This window comes from Dasypus novemcinctus, chromosome 3 (genome assembly GCF_030445035.2).
Source record: "Dasypus novemcinctus isolate mDasNov1 chromosome 3, mDasNov1.1.hap2, whole genome shotgun sequence".
Lineage (NCBI taxonomy): Eukaryota > Metazoa > Chordata > Mammalia > Cingulata > Dasypodidae > Dasypus > Dasypus novemcinctus.
The window spans coordinates 14,574,439-14,596,123 of NC_080675.1; the positions used below are offsets into that span (position 1 = coordinate 14,574,439).

Below are 21,685 nucleotides of genomic sequence, written 5' to 3' on the forward strand. Positions count from 1 at the left end.
TTACCGACTTCTGACACAACTCACTTAAGTCCACCTGGAAAGGTCTTGCAATAATAGGGACAGAAAACCATTATTTTTTTAAAAAGAAAAATACATAGTAAATTTTATTTATGTATTTATAGAAACCAATCAGGCCTTTTAACATGTAAAAAGTAAATCTATATTAGCAAAGTTTAAAATATGAAAATACAAAAGCAGACTAAACTATCAAAAAGAGAACTTTTTATTTATATTGTTAAATACAATTAGTTTCCCTGATTATGGCCCATAATCAGTGGGACCTAAAATAGAAGATGGGCTGTACAGAGGTGAACTAACCCTGTGTGTGTGTGTGTGTGTGTGTGTGTGCGTGTGTGTGTGTGTACTAGACACAGAAAAAGCAAAGCTGAGTTTGCTAAATTGTTTTAGAAACTCTTACCATGTGAAGGAAATTAGAAGACTTAGCTAACAGAGTACTTGTATAATAACTTAAAAAATTAAAAGCTTATAGTGATCAAATAATCATGTGCATCCTTCTCAGAAATTTTAGACAATTAACCCTTTCGCTGATTCCAACTTTAGAAAACACCAACCAATCGTTGAAACAACTGGGTGCAGGTAGTTCATTTGCCATCTGGTTGGTCATGGTGCATTTCTGGGGTATAAGTCAATAGAACAATCATGACCCAGAGGTGAAGCAAAGCCTAAGAAAGAAAGAGAAAAAAAACGTATGGATTAGCTGATAAAGCAGTCTTTACCAAAGGCCCACTGTGGACTGCCCTGAGCTTGGAGCCAAGTCTCATCTGTCTCTGTACCCTCTGTGGCTAGCACTGTGTATGAGACGTTGCAGGGCCTCAGTACACATTCACTGCATAAATAAGGTAGGAACAAATGAACAAATAAATAAGCCGAGTGCAATAAGAGTAAGAGAGGGTTGCTAAACCCATAGGATTCTCAGTCGAGAGCAGTACAGTCCTAAACTTAAACACATTCATAATATATACATTGACATATAAATAACCCACCTGGTGATTATAATGTAGAATGGAAAGCATGATTAAAATTGCTAGGATTACATGTAATTGGTAGGAAAGGCTTTCTAGAACATATATGGCAGTGTTTTAAAAAAAAGGTTTAGCCATGATTTGGTGGAGAGGAGATGGGGAGACATTCTTGACAGGAATTGTGTCAGGTGTCCAAGGTGAATAAGGGCCCAGAACACAATCTACAATGAAAACTGTCCACTATTTCCCTGCATGGTAGTGCTGAGATGGTATAAGAGTCCATCACTAAGTGCCTCAGCACTGTGCAGGGTGTGACAAATCACATCGCCTACTGACACAGGGCAAGCTATTACTTGTGGTCTAACACCCAGGAAGTAAATTTTACCCATATGTGATTATGTTCTTAATCCTTTCCTATGCCATTCAATTTCTTTTGTTCCCTCATCCCTCCCGCCTTAAAGAATTTTTATTTAAAGGAATAACTCTTCCCTCTAGTGGATCCCAGAGAAATTTATTGTTAAGTATGTTTTTAACTCTTTTCAAGAAAACTGCCAGTCTTAATCCAACCCAATTTCTTTTAGATATACGCACACATACTAGTGAGCATTTTAGGCACACAGGAACCACGAAATGGCATACCAAACTAGTGCAATTGTAATCATTTTATTAGAGCTAAGAAATCTGAAAGAAAATAAAATAACCTTGAGTTCACTTTAGAAAATAAAGCAAGATACATGAAAAATAATTGAGGTAACTTTACAACATCAAGATAAAAATTAAATCATTTCGATAATGTTTTTATCATTAGAGGGACTTAAAAAAGAGAGACAACTATTAAACTGCACTCAAGTTTATATTATTTGTAGAAAAGCTTTGAACAATTTATATTTACAATATGAGTTCTAGCTCTTTAAAAGTGATTGCAAAAAATAAGAATAAAAAATAAATTTTAAAAAGTGATTGCTATCAAAGGCTAAAAAAACAAACTGTGCAGCACTGTTTTTTCAAACAAGTTGCAAGTTTACTTACCATATATATAATTACAAATACCCGTGCTATGGGGTATCTTCGGAGAAAAATTCCCAGACGAATGCTGTGCAAACCAGGGGCGGGGGGTTGAGAGGAGGAAGAGAAGACAGTTACACTCAAAAGAAATCTTGTGGTCATGTCCAGTGATTTTATCACTTTCACTCACTCGAACTATTTATGTGGCCACCATAGATTTAGGATTTTTATAATAGGTTGTTTCAAAATTACTTGAAATAACCATATAGAAATGCCATAGTAGAAAGCAAACACCTTCATCATTATTTGGGGCTATTCCTCTTATTCTATAAGCTACAACTGTAGGAGGTAGCTAGGTTCCTCTCTCTAAATCATTTTCCTTTCAAAAAGTAACCACCTGAGTAGGATATAAAGAGTCTGGATGCAAGTAACTTGCAATAGCCTACAGAAAACCTTCTGCATAGACAAATTGTTCTAAAAGGCACAAATTATATAGATACACAGGTAAAATAAACAATAAGTGTGGAAGGAATATGATATTCAGATCCTATCACTCATGCCTTTATGCAACATTTTCCCCCATCAAGATGGACATACATAGAAGCAAATGCATTTTTCTTCTATGCCCTTCTGCTTTTTTCACTGCCACTAGCACAATGCCTTGCTTAAGTTCTCCAAAAATATTACATATGCTGAATAAATGAAGCGTTGAAATAGATGTGCTTAATAATTTTGAAATAATGATGCTGCTATCCAAATGCCACTGGTCAAGAAATGTAATAAATCATTGTTTATTTCAAACACTATTGCTCTATTATGATTAAAAAATGTTTAAGAAAAGATTACTCTGTTATACAACAATTCATGAAAATTGCATTCAATTATAAACACTAAAAGGAAAAAAGTTTAGTAAGTTATTTTGATATGAACTTTAATCAAGGCTCTACATAAATTGCTAATTGTTTATAAGGCGGAAATCTGATAGTATAATAAATTTATATATAAATATAATATGTAACATATATATTAAAATGAGTACTGTTGATTTATCTAAAGTAGCATCTTTTTATTCTAGTCACATGATCAAGAACGGGAATAAAACACTCAGATACATTTACATGAGACAGAGGCTTTTTCAGTAAAATTAATGAGAGTATTTTAAAAATAGAGTATATTAGAGAAAGAACAGAAATGGTCAGGATTAATCATTTTCAATAAAACATAAGTACTAGCAGACCTCCTGAAACAATTTCTTAATATTAAAATATCTTGAAAGGAATAAGGTAGGTGTCACTTTAAAATATCAGCTTTGCCTGATGGAACTTACAATGACTGAAACTACTGGAAATGTTATAAAAATAGCTGATGGTCCATCACTCATTGTTACTGGCATCCCTTACCTAAATTGGTCAATTGAACTAGCAGCTTTGCGGACTTTTCCATACATTCCTGCCAGATTAGTTTCTGTGTCATTAAAAAGAACAGGAACGTTTCGCAGACGTGTGCCTATTTACACAAAAAAAATCAGCAAATTAATGTACTGATACAGAAACAACCGTCTAACATAATAATAGCTGAACATAATATATTACATATGGGAGAGATTCTCAAGGTCAACTTTCTAAGCATTATAGCCAAAGTAGGAAAAAACATAAAGATTTGTAAATCTGATTATATAAAATGTATAAACTACCATATCTACAAAAATCAAAACCAAATTTAAAAATTAAGAATATTCTTGCCCCAAATTAGCAAAGATTAAAGAAGTTAAAAATACCCATTACTGGCAAGAGTCAATGTAAGTGGGTATTTTCCCCCGTTGCTGGCAAGAGTACAGCTACATTCCTTTTCTGTATAGCAAAGCTGATGACTTCCCAATTGACATATCTAGCCTAGACCTCCCCCAAACTCCCAAATCAACTGCCTATTTCATCTCCATTTGGATGCCCCATAGACATCTCAAAGCTAGCACTCTTAATTTTCTGCTTACACCACCAACCAGCTTCTCTTGCATTCTTCCCATCTCAGTACCTGACAACGCCATCTTCCATCTGCTCAGGCCAAAAGCCTCAACTCCTTTCATTCTATCAAACCCCATATCTAATCTGTCAGCTCACCTTTAAAACAAATTCTGAACCCACCCCACAATCCCCACCACTCTGGTCTGACCCACCGTCTCCTCTCACATTAATTCAGTGGCTCCTCACTGCTCTCCCTGCCTGTTCTTAGCCCTGTGCAGTCTATTCTCCACACGGCAGCCAGAAGCAACTTTTAAAATGCCAATCAGATCACCCCTCTTAAGACCCTTCCATAGCTTCCTACCTCACCTAGAGTAAATGTCGTCAGAGGGGCCTAAGCAGCCTCCCCCAGCAATCTGAATTTACTTCGCACTACTCTCCCTCTCAGTCTACTCCACATGCACTGGCCTCCCGCTATTCCTGCAATATGTGAGGAACACCCCTGCCTCAGGGCCTTAGCACATACTTTTCTCTCTGCCTGAACGCTTTGCTTCAGTCCTCCACAGTTCACTACCTTAGTGCTTCGGGACTTCACTCAATGCCACCTTTTCAGACAGGCCTTCCTGGACCAACCTATTTAAAATACAATCCCATCCCCACACCTGGAACCCTTTCTCTTCTTTCCCTGCTTAATTTTTCTCCTCAGCACTCGTCACCATGTGACATCATTTGTTTATTGCCTGTTGCCCTCCTAAGCTCCCCAACACCAAACCATAAGATCCTTAGGGCAGATATTTTGGTTTATTTTATTTACCACCGTATCTCCAACACCTAGAACAGTATCTGACACAGGGCAGGTACTCAAAAATTAGTTGCTAACTTTTGGCAATAAATACCAAAAGCCTTTAAATATGTATAGCCATTGACCCAGCAATCCTATTTCTTAATCATTTATCCTAAGAAAACAGATGTACACAAAGGGTATTTTCCTGAGCACAGCTTAGGAACACAGCAAGAACTGGCAACAATCTAAATGCCCAACAATATGGAACTGATTAACACAAATGATCATTACTTCAACACGATAGAAGTCTATGAAACAATAAACAAATTATTGTATGAAATATATTATGGAAAGATATTTATATTTTAAAAAGTTAAATGTGAATAAAATAGATACTACAAATATATATAGGAAAAAAGTCTGAAAGGTGATATTCAAAAATGTTAGTTCAGAGTGGCAGATTAAGTGATTAATTTTAATTTCCTTTTTTTGTGTGTATTTTGTATTTCTTTCTACAGTAATCATGTGCTAGTCATGCTATTTAAAAAGATGGGGGAAAGTTTAAGGTCAAAGAACTGATTTACTGAATAACAACTTTGAGACTTTATTAACTTCTATAGCTAAAAACCTTTTTAGTTGAAGCTTACAATCTTTTTGTTTACATATTTTGGGAATCTATAAACTTCTCTATTTAAATTATAGAGAAGGAAAATGCTTATAACAACTATGTATTAGCCTTAATATAGACAAGTATTCATTGGAAGATTATTAAAGCAAATCTTGAAGGCTTCAAGTTTCCTGAAAGTCCCTCTCTACTGAATTATTTGCCTGGTCAGCATCATCTTATCAAGTATCCTATATGTTTCAATATGATTATCAATAATAATAATAACAAGGGATATTAATCCATTATCCAGTTTACTAATGAAATTAATATTAAACAGCATATGACCCAGGTTTCATATCAGGAGAAAATGGGGTCCTTCACTGATGAAATTTCTTATCAAATAAAAATGGTCTTTCGTTACTTTATCAAAATTATTTTGGGGGAGATGATGTGGCTCAGTGGTTGAGAGCCATCTTCCCACATACAAGGTCCCAGGTTCAATCTCTGGCCTGGACCTCCCAAAAAGAAAAAAAGAAAAAAAGAAAAAAGAAATAAATATATATATTATTTTGAATTAGCAAGGCTGGAAATAAAGGCAATGAAATGAATGAAATGTTCCTTGGGGAATCTTTTTATTTTTGTTACCTTCGCCATTGTCAATTCCAGACATATTAATAGAAGATCCATTACTACTACTTCCAGAGGCAGAGTTCATCTGTTGCTCAAGGCGCTCCAGTTGAAAGACCAGAGAGTTCTTTTCTGTGCTGAGACTCTCCAGCATGGTCTGCTTCTGGATAAGAGTTTCTGTTAGCTGATGGAGTCGATTTTCCAATTCGGATTGACTGCTATTGCTTAAAGTTTTATTGGTAAGCTGAAAGACAAAAAAGTTCATAAATTATTATATAAAATGACAGTTATACAACCTAGAAACCACATTAATACATTCCCACAGGAAAACTGTGGGAATAATTTACAGGGTAGGTACGTGTATGGTTCTACCAGTTAAAGATAAAGGCTTCAGTAAACCTGGGTGGCAGGCACATCAGGGTCATTTCCTAAAATTTCTTGTATGTTTCAGATTTCCCAGTTTAAAAAAGATCCTGTGGTGGAGTGGCACTGTGGGCGGGGCAGTTGGTGGCACTGGTAGGAGAAGGCTGAGCTGTCACCGCAAGGAGCCTTTGTTCCAGCTGCTGGGAGAGAAGCCTGGTGCCAACAAAGCAGACAGGGTGCTGAACGTGGACAGTTTCATCACCCACTTGCTGGAGGCTCCTGGCATTCAAGGAAGGCTTTTAACAAGAGTTCACAAAACATACAAAGAAATAGGAAGTGATGGCCCAATGAAAGAAGATTAAAGCATGAGAAACCATCAGTGAGGAGGATCAGACCTGAGACATAACAGAAAAAAGACTTTTAAAAAATGGCTCTAACTATGCTCAAAGAGCTAAAGAAAATATGGATAAATAATTAAAATCAGGAAAATGATAACTAATATCAAGAGAAGATGGAAATTATGAAAAGAAGCCAAATAGAGCTGAAGACCACAGCAATAGAAATTAAAGATTCCCTAGAAGGGTTCAACTGCAAGTTGGAGTGGCAGAATAAAGAACCAGAATTTGAAGATAAGAAGATTGAAAGCATTCAGTCTGAAGAACAGAAAGAAGGAAGAATGAAGAAAAGTGAACAGAGCCTGAAGAATCTGTAGGACACTACTAAGCATACCAATATATGCATTGTGGGGGTTCTAGAAGAAGAAAGAGAGAAAGCTGAAAGAAATTATGACTGAAAACTTCCCAAATTTAACAAAAGACATGAATATATACATCCAAGGCAATCAATGAACTCAACAAGACAAATCCAAATAGACTCATGCCATGGCATATCAAAATCAAATTGTCAAATGCCAAAGATAAAGAGGATTTTGAAAAGCTGCAAGAGAGAAGGAATGTCAGGTGCCAGGAAGGAACAATAAGAGTACATGCTTATTTCTCATCAGAAAACAAGGAAGCAAGATAGCAGGAAGGTGACACATTTAAATTGTTGAGGGAAACGGACTTGGCCCAGTGATTAGGGCGTCTGTCTACCACATGGAGGTCCGCGGTTCAAACCCCGGGCCTCCTTGACCCATGTGGACCTGGCCCATGAGCAGTGCTGATGCGCACAAGGAGTGCCGTGCCACACAGGGGTGTCCCCCGTGTAGGGGAGCCCCACGCACAAGGAGTGTGCCCCGTAAGGAGAGCTGCCCAGCGTGAAAGAAAGTGCAGCCTGCCCAGGAATGGCGCCGCCCATACTTCCCATGCCACTGACGACAACAGAAGCAGACAAAGAAACAAGATGCAGCAAACAGACACAGAGAACAGACAACGGGGGTGGGGGGTATTAAATAAATAAATAAATCTTTAAAAAAAAAAATTGGTGAAAGCAAAAAAACTGCTACCTAAGAATTCCACATCCAGTGAAACTGTGGGAGACATTAAGACATTCCCAGATAAATAAAATCAAAGGGAGGCTGGTTACCACTGGACTGGCCCTACAAGACATGCTAAAGAGAGTTCTGCAGGATGAAAGGAAAGGACAATAGACAACAGATCAAAGATGCCAACAAGGGCAACGGAAAGTAAATATAAATGCCAGTACTATTGTATGTTTAGTTTGTAACTCCATATTTTTTACTTCCTACAGAATCTAAAAGGCAAATGCATAAAAAGTATGTTAAAAAAAAATCTTGCCTTTTTGAAAGACCGCTCAGTTGTTACTGGGGAGATTTACCATTGGATTTTTCTTAAGAAACACAATCATGAAACTGGCAATAGAACGACCATTCCTGAAATCATAACAAATTTAGGAGGAACTCACATGCCCTCGGTTTACTTTGGCTATAAGATACTTCTAAAAGAAGCAAGCCAGAAAACATAGCAAATGCAGACTCAAATGGCATTAGATTAATTCTATACCAGACTGAAAATAAGTGATCACACTACACCAACAATAGAATTTAAGTAGCTTTACAATGACATCTTTTACCAATGTGAATGTTGATTTCATACCTGATTCCTGAGTTTTTGAATTTCTTCTTCTCGGTCTTTAATTCTGCTTTGCAATGTGTTCTTTGTTCGATACAGGTCTTCTTCTATAAAATGATGTTCCTACAAAGCAAGGCAAATAAACAAAAGCTAAAATCAGCATTCCCTATTCCATCCCCAGCACCTGAAACAGTGCCTGGCACATAACAGGCACTCAGTCAATATTTGCTGAGAATATACTGAATGAATAAATGAACAGACCTGAATGGGTCTAATGATGAAGTATGATAAAGTAACACAGGTCCATAAATAACTATTACTGGGATAAGTCATCAGAAAACAAAGAAAAACATTATTTTGCTTTTGCAGCAGTGAAGAAGAACAGGTCATCCCTCCAAAAATCTGAGGTACTCAATACCATGACAACTAACTGGAGAAAATATTTACAATATATATGTCAGAGACTGATAGGCTGAGTAATACAATGTTCATAAAAAGACTTTTAAAAAAAACCAAACCAAAATAGATGAGAAAATAAAAACAGTAATAATTCAGTATGGTAGTAGAATACAAAATAATATATGAAAATCAATAGCTTTCTATGTGTAATAAAAGCAGTAACCAGATAGAATAATGGAAAACCCCAATGTACACAGCAATAAAAAAGGGGAGAAAAACCTTGCAATAAACATACAATATCTATAAAAAGATATTTAAAAATATCTCTAAAGAATACAAGTGATACCTGAACACGTAAAAAGCTATGCCATGTTCTTGGACAGGAAGATATAAAGATGTCAATTCTTCTCAAGTTAATTTATAAATTTGGCATGAGCCTAATGTAAACAAAAAGCTTTAAAAAAAAACAAAAAACTAGATAAAATGATTCTTTATTTCCTATGGAAAACTGCACTAAAAGACGAGCAAGGATAACGCTGAAAAAGCTGAAAAGGGAAAGTAGTCATATAAGATATTAAAACATATAATATTATATAACATATGAAATATTATTATAACCTCAGTAATTAAAAACAATGAGATACTAATGCACAAATGGACAAACTGATCAACGAGAGAATAAAAGTCCAGAAACAGATCTAGATACCTTGAGAATTTTGGACATGATAAATCAATAAAGAAAAGAGAAACTTTTCAAAAAATGGTAATGGGACAACTAGGTAGCCATATGGAAGAAACTAAATTCCTAATAGATCAAAGATCTATAGGCAAAAATGAAACCATGAAATTATTAGAAGAAAACTACATTGGCAAATACTTGTATAATTTCAGAAAGGGGATACTTTTCTAACCATGACTGAAAATCTAGAAGCCTTAACAGTAAAGAATGATAAAAAGCTGAGTACATAAAAAAATCAAACTTCCATAGGTCAAAAAAAGCAAAACCAAAGACCTAAGCAACTAAGAGACAAATGACAAACTGGGAAACATTATTCACAATCCATATCACAGACAAAAAGGCTGATCTCTTTCGTATGTGCTATACTGCAAGATGATTTCTTTTTTTTTTTTGAGGTACCTGGGTTTGGGGACCAAACCCAGGACCTCCCATGTGGGAAGCAGGTGCTCAGTTGCTTGAGCCAAATCTGCTCCCCTATAAACTGATTTTTAAAGATCAATAAATAACAATGAAAAAAGTGAACAAAGGTTGTAAACAATTATCAGAAAAGGAAATACAAATGGCTTTTTTTAAAAGAATTCAAATATATTTTAAGATTTATTTACCCCTCCCCCCAACTTGTTTGCAGTTGCTGTCTGTTCTTTGTGTCCATTTGCTGTGTGCTTTCTGTGTCTGCTCATCTTCTCTTTAGGAGGCACCGGGAACCGAACCTGGGACTTCGATGTGGAAGAGAGCTGCTCAATCACCTGAGCCACCTCAGGCTCCCTGGTTTGTTGTGTCTCTCACTGTCTTTCCTCTTTGTGTCTCTTTGGTTGCATCAGCTTGCTGCACAAGCCTGCAGCACCAGCTCACCTGGCTCCAGGAGGCACAGGAAACTGAACCCAGGACCTCCCTTTTGGTAGGCAGAAGCCCAATCACTTGAGCCACATCTGCTCCCCCCAAATACATTTTTAATGACATCTAATGTTGGCAAGGATGCAGGGACAGGAATTTTTACCATCATATATAAATGGATACACACTCTTCTGAAAGCAAGTTGGCAAAGTATATTACTAAGAGCCTTAAAAAAGATTTATTGCAAAATATAGTAAGAGCTTTAAGATTTATAACCTTTGATCCAGTAAGTTCCTTCCTAGAAATCTTATCTAAGGAAACAAAGATGTTAGTTCCAGGACAATAACAGCAAAAAATTTAGAAAACAATAAATAGAATTGTTAAAAAACAGGGACATAGTAGCATTTGATATGGTTATGAATTCCAAAAATAGATATTGGATTATGTTTGTGATCTAGTCTGTACCTGAGCAAGATTTGAGTTATGATTGGGGCTTTGATTGGGCCACGTCATTAGGGCATTGAGTCCCTGCCCATTGGTGAGTGGGGACTCACAAAAAAAAAGGCATGGCAAAGGACAGAGTTGAGAGTTCTTAATATTGGAGTTTTGATGTTGGAGTTTGATGCTGAAGACTTAAGTTGGTGCCCTGGGAAATATGCACACAGAGGAAAGAGAAGCAAGGCCCAGGAAGAAAGGAACCTTGAACTCAGACAGAAGCAAGACCTTGGAAGGAAGGAACCCAGGAAGCCTGAACCCTGGCAGATGTCAGCAGTCGTCTTGCTCCAACATGTGAAAATAGACTTTGGTGACAAATAACTTAGGCTCTATGGCCTGGCATCTGTAAGCTGCTACCCCAAGTAAATACCCTTTATGAAAACCAACCGATTTCTGGTATTTTGCATCAGCACCCCTTTGGCTGATTAATGCAGACATACCTAAAGAAAATATACCTCATCTCTACTGTGGAATATTATGTGGCCATTAAACTTGTGCATTTGAAAAATATTTGACATTTAATTATTTTAAAAATGAAAATGGGGAAACGGACTTTGGCCCAGTGGTTAGGGCGTCCGTCTACCACATGGGAGGTCCGCGGTTCAAACCCCGGGCCTCCTTGACCCGTGTGGAGCTGGCCATGCGCAGTGCTGATGCGCGCAAGGAGTGCCGTGCCACGCAAGGGTGTCCCCCGCGTGGGGGAGCCCCACGCGCAAGGAGTGCGCCCGTGAGGAAAGCCGCCCAGCGTGAAAAGAAAGAGCAGCCTGCCCAGGAATGGCGCCGCCCACACTTCCCGTGCCGCTGACGACAACAGAAGCGGACAAAGAAACAAGACGCAGCAAATAGACACCAAGAACAGACAACCAGGGGAGGGGGGGAAATTAAATAAATAAATAAATCTTTAAAAAAAAAAAAAAAAAAAAAAAAATGAAAATGGGAGATGCACTTGTTTTTTTAAATTTTTTATATCAGTATAAAAAAGACAAGGAAAAATTTTATCAAATTTTGATAACACCTTGGGTGTTAGGGAGTATGTTTCTGGTGGGGTACAGAAAAAAATCAGTAAATTATTTTATGGTAAGAAAAAAACCACGATTAACTGTAATGAATGCAGGCTATGATCTCTTAATTTTTCCTTATGTGTTACTGCTGAGGTATAATTATTTTAAAGATTTTTAAAATTTATTCATTCCCGCGCCCCCCCCTTGTTTGCGCTTGCTGCCTGCTCTCTCTATCTGTTCATTGTGTGCTGCCTGTGTCTGCTCATCTTCTTTTTAGGAGGTACCGGAAACCGAACCTGGGACCTCCCGTGTGGGAGGGAGGTGCCTAATCACTAGAGCCACCTCTGCTCCTTGCTTGTTGTGTCTCTCCTTGTGTTCCCTCCTTGTGTTTTCTCATTGTGTCATCTTTTTGAGTCAGCTTGCCACTTCAGTCCACTGTGTCAGCTCACTGTCTTGCTCGTCTTCTTTAGGAGGCACCAGGAACTGAACTCAGGACTGCCCATGTGGTAGGCAGGCGACCAACCGCTTGAGCCACACCCAGTTCCTAAAGTATAATTTACATTACATACAATAAAATCCAATTCTAAGTATACAAATAGGTGAGTTTTGACAGTTGTACAATCACTATCACAGGTATGATAGAGAATATTTCCATCACCTGAAAAAGTTTCCTCACGCCTCTCTGGGTGTGTGCTGGTCAGGATTCAATTCCCTGATTCCATTTCTTGGCCCCTAACAACCACTGATCTGCTATCACTAGAGTTTTCCTTTTTCTAGATTTTCATATAAATGTAATCATATAATACGTTGTCTTTCATGTCTGGCTTTTTTCACTTAGTACAATGCTTTTGAGATTTGTCCACATTGTAGCATATGTCAATAGGTCACTCCTTTTTTATTGCTAAATAATAATTCATTGCATGGATATAATGAAATTCACCTGTGATGGACATTTAGGTTCTTTCCAGTTTTGGGCTTTTATAAATAAAGCTATTGCTATTATCCAAGGACAAATCCTGATGTGCTTTCATTATTCTTAGGTTAATAAGTAGGAGTAGGATTGTTAGAATATAATAAGTACGTGTCTAATTAAAAATCAAACTGCCAAACCGTGTTCTAAAACGAATGCACCATTGTGCATCCTCACCAGCAACATATGTGAGAGAGTTCCGGGTCTTCCACATCCTTGCCAACACGTGGTATAGTCAATCTTGCAATTGGAGCGATACTAATGGGTATGTAGTGGTAACTCACTGTGGTTTCCATTTGTATTACTCTACTATTAATGATATCAAGCACCTTTTCATGTGCTTATTTGTATCAGATAATATTTCTGTAGTATCTGTTTTGTTTGATTACTGATAGAGGGGAAAAAAAAACAAAAAAACCTCCAGACTGACTAAATGCACCAAGTGCACTATTTGTGCACAGGGAAGAATGAGTAATTAAAGTTAACTAAATACCCTCAAAAGCAGTATACCTAACTGTGCAAAGTAAGTGAAGGGAGCTTTATGAAGAAGTGCGGGTAGGATGGGAAAAAAATGCTAGAGACTACCTTAGATAGTTTTAGTTCAACCTGCTCATTTCACAGATGAAAACACTGAGATAAGTGAAAAAAGAGAAAAACAAAAAGGTAATTGGGGTAGAAGAATCACAATTTACAATAAGGTTTAATAGCCATTTGCCTGATTTCTTTCAAGCTCAAGGCAAGCACAAATTTTAAGGTTGAAATTACAAAAATTAACAAGGAATATTACAGAACTATTTCATCCCAAGATCAATTATATCTAGAGCATGGGATTACTAAATAAAGAGCCTACAGCTACATTCAACTCCATTTTCCTATACTTAACTCACTCATTTTAAAGAAGGGATGAGGATACAGTAAAACAATTTGCCATAATAAGATGAAAGTTATCTCACTAACCATCAAGAATATCAAGTTTTACCTTTTAATATATGACAGCTGCTTGAATAAATTAAAACCCCAATTCGGAAAGGACAGCTAACCTAAATGATCTAAAACAGCCTGTGATATACCCTGAAGCTTATTATCCCTTGAGTTCTTCTCTTCCTTTTCAGGAAACAGATGTAAGTACTATTTCCATAATACAAACATTTATCTAAAACATTTATCTGAGAAGAGAATCAGTTTCAGAAATGATAAATCCTAATGAAAAAAATCTTTAAAGAATAAAAAACACAGGGCTAGAAATGTTATAAATAGTGCACTGAGAATTATAATAATAATTTTCTCTTCCGAAAAATGAAGAGAATAATGATTTTATTGTGAGGATGAAATAAGATAATGTAAGCTAAGTGCCTATAACAATGTAGTTACTCAGTAAATTACAAATGCTCTTAATTTTAGAAATAGAATCTTAGTATATAAAAATGTGGCTATAAGGATGTTTAACTGTATTAATATGAAAGTAAAATAATTTGGCTTGGGGGACAGACAACTGCTAATAGAAAAATGACATGATTTTAAATATGATTTGTAATAACAGTCTGTAAAGCATTTTATATCAAACAGAAAGAACAGTGTAATATGGCACTAATATTGTTATTTGTATTCATATTAAATAAAATTTTCTATTATTCTTAGAAAGCATAATGATGTTTCAGTGTTTTCTATACATACATACTTGACAAGGAGATATAATAAAATGTGCATAGACAATAATAAAAAGAATTCTGGGCTGACATAAAGGAAGTCAGGTCATCATTTTGTGCCTCTATTTTCCACTTATTAAAAGAAATGGGGGGAAGCGGATGTGGCTCAACTGATAGTGTCCACCTACCATATAGGAAATCCAGGGTTCGAACCCAGGGTTTCCTGGCCCATGTGGTGAGCTGGCCCACGTGCAGTGCTGATGTGCGCAAGGAGTGCCGTAGGGGAGCCCCACTCACTCACAAGGAGTGCACACCACAAGGAGAGCTGCCCTGTGCAAAAAAGTGCAGCCTGCCCAGGAGTGGCACTGCATACACAGAGAGCTGACTCAGCAAGATGACGCAACAGAAAGAGACACAGATTCCCGGTGCTGCTAAGAATGCAAGTGGACAGAGAAGAACAAACAGCAAATGGACACAAGAGAGCAGAAGACAATGGGAGGGGAGGATAAATAAAAATAAATCTTAAAAAAAAAAAGAAATGGGGAGTGTAAGATATATAAGGTGGAGAAAGACAAAATACCTTTTACAGTGCTGTCTACCATTAACATTCTGAGTCCATACTTTAAAAAAAGTCAGTGAGCTGCCCTGGGGGGAGGTCACATATGACCACTAGATGGCAGTCTTCCTTGGTAATCATCAATCTAAAATTCTTACCTGCTTCTGTCGGTCCAGCTCTGCCTCCACTTCTTGTTTAGATGCTTTTTGCTGAGCTATTTGGTCTTGTAGATATTGTAACTGTTCTCTTGCTGATTCTGCTTCACTAACCTGTTGAGCCTCCATATCCTAAAAAGATGAACCTTATATGTGAGAACAATAATTGACTGTTCAGGATCAACATTTACCCAGCAATCGAGAGGTGCTGTAACCTGGGCTCAGGTGGCACTGAAGGCATAAGGGATAAAGATGAATACGACACAGTCTCAGCCTATGTGGAATATAGAAACTGGCATCTTCATTACATAACAGGACAAATGGTGAAAAGATAAACAGGACAAAAAGGAGGATTTATGCCACAGCATATAAACCATTTGGTTTCATGCTGGGTATGAACAGACAGTGGCTCACTGGGAGATTTATGTCTCTAATGAAAAGCTAATAATTTTAGGAGAACAGAACTACAACATCAAAAAAAGACCTAATGATGAAAGTCACTGCATTAATCCCCTGAAATTGTAGGTTATACTTAGCTATTCTGTGTGTACAAATAATAAGTATACAGTAAGAATATAAACCACCATCTTGCCTGAGGTTAGTGTATCATTACCCTCTTTTAAGCTTTATTACTATTATCTGTTTTCACATCTTCCCATATTACTCTTATTTTTCACTTTGGTGTCACTACTTCCACTCATTTAAACTTGATAAGTACCTTTAGGATTTCCTGTGAAATCTTAATTCAGTGGGCAAGAACACAGTTCCAGGGTCTTTATTTCCCCATATGGACTAAACTGAAGTCCATTAATATAGCACCATCTGAGTTTAAAATTGGTATCATAATTTTACTTTTACCTTTTGGTACATTCTATTTATATTCATCTCCACAAATTTTGGCACTTCACATATTATTTGAAAGAACAGACAGATTACTAGCACTCCCAGACAATCAGTGTACTCCTCTAAATTCACATGACTGTGGATTTGGATGAAAATAGCAGTAAGTACAATAATTTTACCTTACCTTTGAGTTTTGGGGGTTAGAAGAAGCATAGATGAATCTTTATCATCAATTTGACTAAATCTGACAAGTTTTTGAGAGGCAGGCTTTATGTAGTGGTTAAGAATACATGTTTTGGGTCAGACAGGCTAGGATGCTAATCCTGGCTCTGCCACTTTACTAGCTTTGTGGCAAGTTACTTTCCAGCTCCATTTTGTATTTCCTCAACTAAAAATGTGAATAGTACCACTTACCTCACAGTGTTATAAGGAATAAATGTGAGGGTATATGTCAAGTGCTTACTGCAGTGCCGGGCACATAATGCTCAGTAAATGAGAGCTATTATTATTATTAACAATTCTTTCATTTATCAGATCTAATACATTTTATTATAGATTTCACAAACTTCTTAAAAAGAGGTAGGAAAATGGGTCAATGTCATCAATGATACTGAGCTAGTTTCACCCAAAAGACATGGGAATGGGTATGAGTAAGTTTAGCATCTACTAAATTTCTAAGTTCATGGGACCAAATTTTTGGAATAAAAAATTACTTATTGAAAAAAAATTCTACTTTAAAAACTAATACTGGCTCTTTACTGTTAGAAATACTGCTAGGTCTTTTATATAGTCTATCCCTTATCCTCAAGAGAGCCTTGTTTACGTGCATTTTACAGATAAGAAAACTAAAACTCAGCACAATGAAGTGCCTTACATCAGGCAACACATCTATTAAATGCCCAAATATGAGATCTAGATCCAGGTCTGTCTGATATTAAAACCTATGTCTGGATGAAATATCCTATATAACTTCCACACTTTGTTTTGCAGTTCACATAGGTCTTACAAATCAACAATTTGCTGAGTATTTAGCATGGATAAATATTCCTTGCAAACCGCCCCCCCTCCCTTTTTTATTAAACAGTAGAAAGCTCAACATCCTGCATTCTATCTTCTCTCATCCACAGAAACCTCTCCTAGGATACTTATGTCAGAAACCATTTTTAAGCTTCAATAAATACCTAAAGCTTTTAGATTAAATACAGTAATTATACATAAACTATAAACTATAAGATTATCCACAAAACAATAAAAGGCCATTCCCTGGGCTTATTTTAGTATCAGAGAACATTCCAGTTTTATAGATGAGCCCAAATATAATTTGTTTTTAACGACTGATATATAAGATCCATATGGATATGAAGGTTTTGTCTGGTTCTGTTATATCTCTGAGCCTAGAAGCCTGACATATATAGCAGGTACTCTGTAAATATTTACCGAATGAATGCATCAGCTGATTACCCATGTTTCTTATTTTCAGTTTTACAGTCAATCAATGGATAAGAACTCTAATACTTTGGATTTACTTCAATACAAGGACTAATATTCCACCAGAAGTTTCATGCATGTTATTTCACTAGTGCTCTTCCTCCAAGGTATAGAATCCCTCACCTCTTAAACTGTTAATAGCTGGGGGTATGGCTGCCTGGAAAGCTGAACCACAATGAATCTTACCTGCAATTCGGATCTCAGCTGATGTATCTGGCCCATCAGCTTCTGTATTTCCTCCCTTTGCATCTCTTTCTCATGCCGAAGTTCTTCTAGCTCCATGCTATTAGCAGTACTGCTATCCAGACCTTCGAAACCAGATCCTTCTTTTAAGCTGTTAATTAATTTTTCTTTTGACTATTATAAAAAAAGAAATATGTTTAAGGAAAGCAGAGAGTAGCTTGCATGCTGAGTATCTTCTATTATGTAGAAACTAGACCACCATGGATACGTTCCATTATTTGCACCATCAAAAGAAGTTCATAGATCGTTAAATCCATAGGGATAAAAATATAGCACAGATTGGTTGCACACTGTATTGGATTTGAGGCCCCAGGAGCACAGTATAGTTGAAAACTTTTTATAAACAAGGTTTTTCTCACGCTTTCTTTTATAAAACTTTTCCCTCCCCTATAACATTCCACCGAACATATATTTATGAAGCCCCTACAATGCAGTCAGCACTGTGCCAAATGTCCCATGCAATAAAGATGATGTCTCTCCCCTCCAGGTAGTATGCTCTGCTTTATAAACTAAAAGGCGAGTCACCAGTATCCACGAGAAGGTCATGAACACAAGCTGAAAGAGAGAGATGGTCAAATTATTTCCACAGTTCTGAGGAAGAGTCCGCACTTGAGGGGAAAAGAAGGCTTTACTTGAAAGACAGTACTCGGGCCAATGTCCGGGATTTTAAAAAGTTGTAGAGGAAGCCCAGGGCAAAGCATAAAAACACAACAGCACAAAGGACCTATAAGAAAGTACTGTGAGATAAAGCTCAGACAGGATTTTAGGACCAATTTGTGGGGCTTCAGATGGCCAGCTAAAATGTTATTTTATTTGGTTGGCTAAAACAAGTTACCAAAATGTAAAGAGGGGCGTGATAAGGCCAGAGATATATTTTAGGAAGGTAAATCTGGCAGCGGTGTAAAGTGGATGTTGGCAAACCGGCCCCTGGGCCATATCCACCATCTAGGCTGTTTGTATTGGCCCAAAAGCTAAGAATAGCTTTTATACTCCTAAACTGTTGTAAAAATCAAAGCAAAATGAACAAAAAACAAAGAAGAATATGTGACAAAGCCTAACATATTTATTATCTGGATATTTAAAGAAAAAGTTTGCCAATTCCTGGCATAAAGGATGAGTTGGAAGAAGAAATTTGATGTGAGAGGACCAGTTTTTAAATTGTTGTAATTCCAGACAAGTACAAAAAGGATCATCAGCTCTTCCACCTTAGAATACAAATTTTTTTTAAAAGATTTATTATTTTTTTATTTCTCTCCCCTTCCCCCCCACCCCGCCCTGCCCCAGTTGTCTGTTCTCTGTGTCCATTTGCTGCGTGTTCTTCTTTTGTCCGCTTCTGTTGTTGTCAGCGGCATGGGAATCTGTGTCTCTTTGTTGTTGCGTCATCTTGCTGCATCAGCTCTCCGTGTGTGCGGCACCATTCCTGGGCAGGCTGCACTTTCTTTCTCGCTGGGCGGCTCTCCTTACCAGGTGCACTCCTTGCACATGGGGCTCCCCTATGCGGGGGACACCCCTGTGTGGCAGGGCACTTCCTGCGCGCATTAGCGCTGCACATGGGCCAGCTGCACATGGGTCAAGGAGGTCCAGGGTTTGGACCGCGGACCTCCCATGTGGTAAACAGACGCCCTATCCACTGGGCCAAATCTGCTTCCCAGAATACAAATTTTTAAAAATCACTCTCCACCATCAAAAATAACATTTCATTTTCCCGGTAGGATTATGGGTGATTTCTATTTTCTTCTTCAAATTTTCTACAATAGCATCATGATTATTATATAACTTTCAGTTTTTAAAAAAAATACAAAAATCTCCCAGCACCACATCGCTGTCTAGCTATGTCCTTTCCTCATGTCCACAGTCAAGTTGTCGCTGACTTGATGTTTTCATCTGCCGTGTCTGCCTGAACGGATCCTTTTGTGAGGCCCCCAAGGACCTTCTAGTTGCCAAATCTAAGTGCTTGGTTCAGGCCTCATCACATTAGAGCACTGAGTTGTACCTGACTCTTCCCTGTGTGGTACCTCCAACCTCTGACCACTCTCCTTTCTTTCTTTAGCAGGCTCTTTTCCTTCGCCCAAGTCCTAGAGACTGAGCTTTAAGGCTGCATTCCTAGACCTCAGCCTTCCTCCCCCTCAGGCTACTTACCACTCTTGGGTAATCTTATCTACACTCCCAATTCACCTGGCTAATGCCCAGACCTCTCTGCTGAGCTTCAGGCCTCTGTTTTCAATTGCCTTCCTGGCAAGTTCACCTCAGCGTCACACCAGTTTTGCAATATCTCCATTAATCTGTCATAACCTCCCTCAACCCTAACCTGTTTTCCCTTTATCATACAAGGGAACATCATTCGTACACATGTAAACCAGGAATCTGGCAATCATCCTGGGTTCCATTTGCCTTTGTCCCCTTCCTCCAATTAAATTCTCCAAATCTCATATATTCTATGTATCTCTTATCTATGCCCAATTGCCATCCACTCGGCACAGCCTTAGAGCAGGCTCTTATTACTTCTTACTGTTATTTCTTATAGTTACCTCTTACCATCTACATGCTTGGAATCTTCCTATCCCACCCCCCATCTTTTCAATTCATTCAACAATTTAAGAACCTACTAGGTGCCAGGCACTATAATGGGGACACAATAAGATAAAGGTCTAATTCCTCTCCAACCCCTTCATTGCTGCTACATTTCTTTCTTTCTTTCTTTTTCATTAGGTATTGGGCCAGGGATTGAACCTGGGACCTCACAAGTGGGAAGCTGGTACTCAAGCACTGAGCCACACGGGGTCCCCTGAGTTGGTTCTTTTGTTTTTGTTTTTGTTTTTAGGAGGCACCAGGAACTGAACCCAGAACCTCCCGTGTGGGAAGCAAGTGCTCAACTGCTTGAGGCCCATCTGCTCCCCATTGCTACATTTCTTATACTCAAATCTGATTCTGCCTCTCATATTCTTTACCCACTCTCATCACCTATAGGAGAAAATCAAAACTCCTTTGCATGTATACAAAGTCCATTATGATCTGGCTTCAGCCTGGCACTTTTACGTCCCACTTTTAATCTCTTAACTGTTTGTTCCAGCAATGTGGAACCACTGCACTCTCCCAAACATGCTGTGATCTCTCAGGCCCCCTTATTCTATCAGGCTGTTACATCTGAAATTTCCTCTCTACCATGAGTTTTCCTACAAATCCTCCAGGTTTCTTTTTATAAAGCACTTTCTCAGTGCAGGGATCTCTGACATCTCCTAGTAGATTTTAAACATTTCTATCACTGTACTGCATCCATCAACAGTTTCTTTATATCCTTCACCACTAAAGTGAACACTCCTTGAAGAAAGAGAGCATGTCCTTTAGGCTTTGTATCCTTGGTACCTCTCATAGAGCCTAGTGAATAGTTAGGTGCTCAATAAATACTTATAACATGAATTAAATTAGTGACATAATTTAAAAAGTTAGAAGATGTTGGAGGAGAAGGATGTATTTCATGGAAGTACAATTTTTAAAAAGCATTCATAACCAACAGGAAATAGGGGCAAAAGGAAAAGGTGGTTTTGAGAATGACACTGAGCTTTCAAGCTGTGTTCCTGGGAAGATGGCAATATTCACCGAATCAGGAAAATAAAGGAGAAGCAGGTTTGGGGACTGACACATCCCGGGTAAAAAGGCAAAGCAGGCAGTTAGAAACTGGTTCAGGAGGTTAGGCCTGGAGACATGCTTGAAGTCAATTACGTGGAGGCAACAGAAGCAGAGTGAGTATATGAGAATGCAAACTAAGACAAGATAGAAGAGCGAAAGAGGGCTTAGGCCAGAAACAAGAGGATTCTTACTCTTTGGAGATTAGGAAGAGCACCCTGTAGACACAAGAAGCCATAAATCAAGAGAGCCAAGGCAATGCAAAAGGCATAGAAGACAAGAGGAACCAAGTTTGGGAAAGTCAACAGTATTTAAATATTCTACCAAAATCAAGG

The 21,685-nt window shown here is 37.8% G+C and overlaps 1 protein-coding gene across 1 annotated transcript in view; it reads right to left on the bottom strand.

The window, feature by feature from the left end:
- Positions 1-205: 205 nt before the first annotated feature.
- Positions 206-21,685, bottom strand: part of GOLGA5 (golgin A5) — a 44,649-nt gene continuing 23,169 nt past the window's right edge. Inside the window, exons 7-13 of the mRNA XM_004475520.4 lie at positions 17,670-17,840; positions 15,156-15,284; positions 8,382-8,480; positions 5,983-6,208; positions 3,389-3,494; positions 2,013-2,076; positions 206-683 (exon numbers count right to left, since the gene is read on the bottom strand). Of these exons, the coding sequence (XP_004475577.2) occupies positions 603-683; positions 2,013-2,076; positions 3,389-3,494; positions 5,983-6,208; positions 8,382-8,480; positions 15,156-15,284; positions 17,670-17,840 (876 nt within the window). The 3' untranslated portion in view covers positions 206-602. The remainder of the gene's footprint in view (positions 684-2,012; positions 2,077-3,388; positions 3,495-5,982; positions 6,209-8,381; positions 8,481-15,155; positions 15,285-17,669; positions 17,841-21,685) is intronic.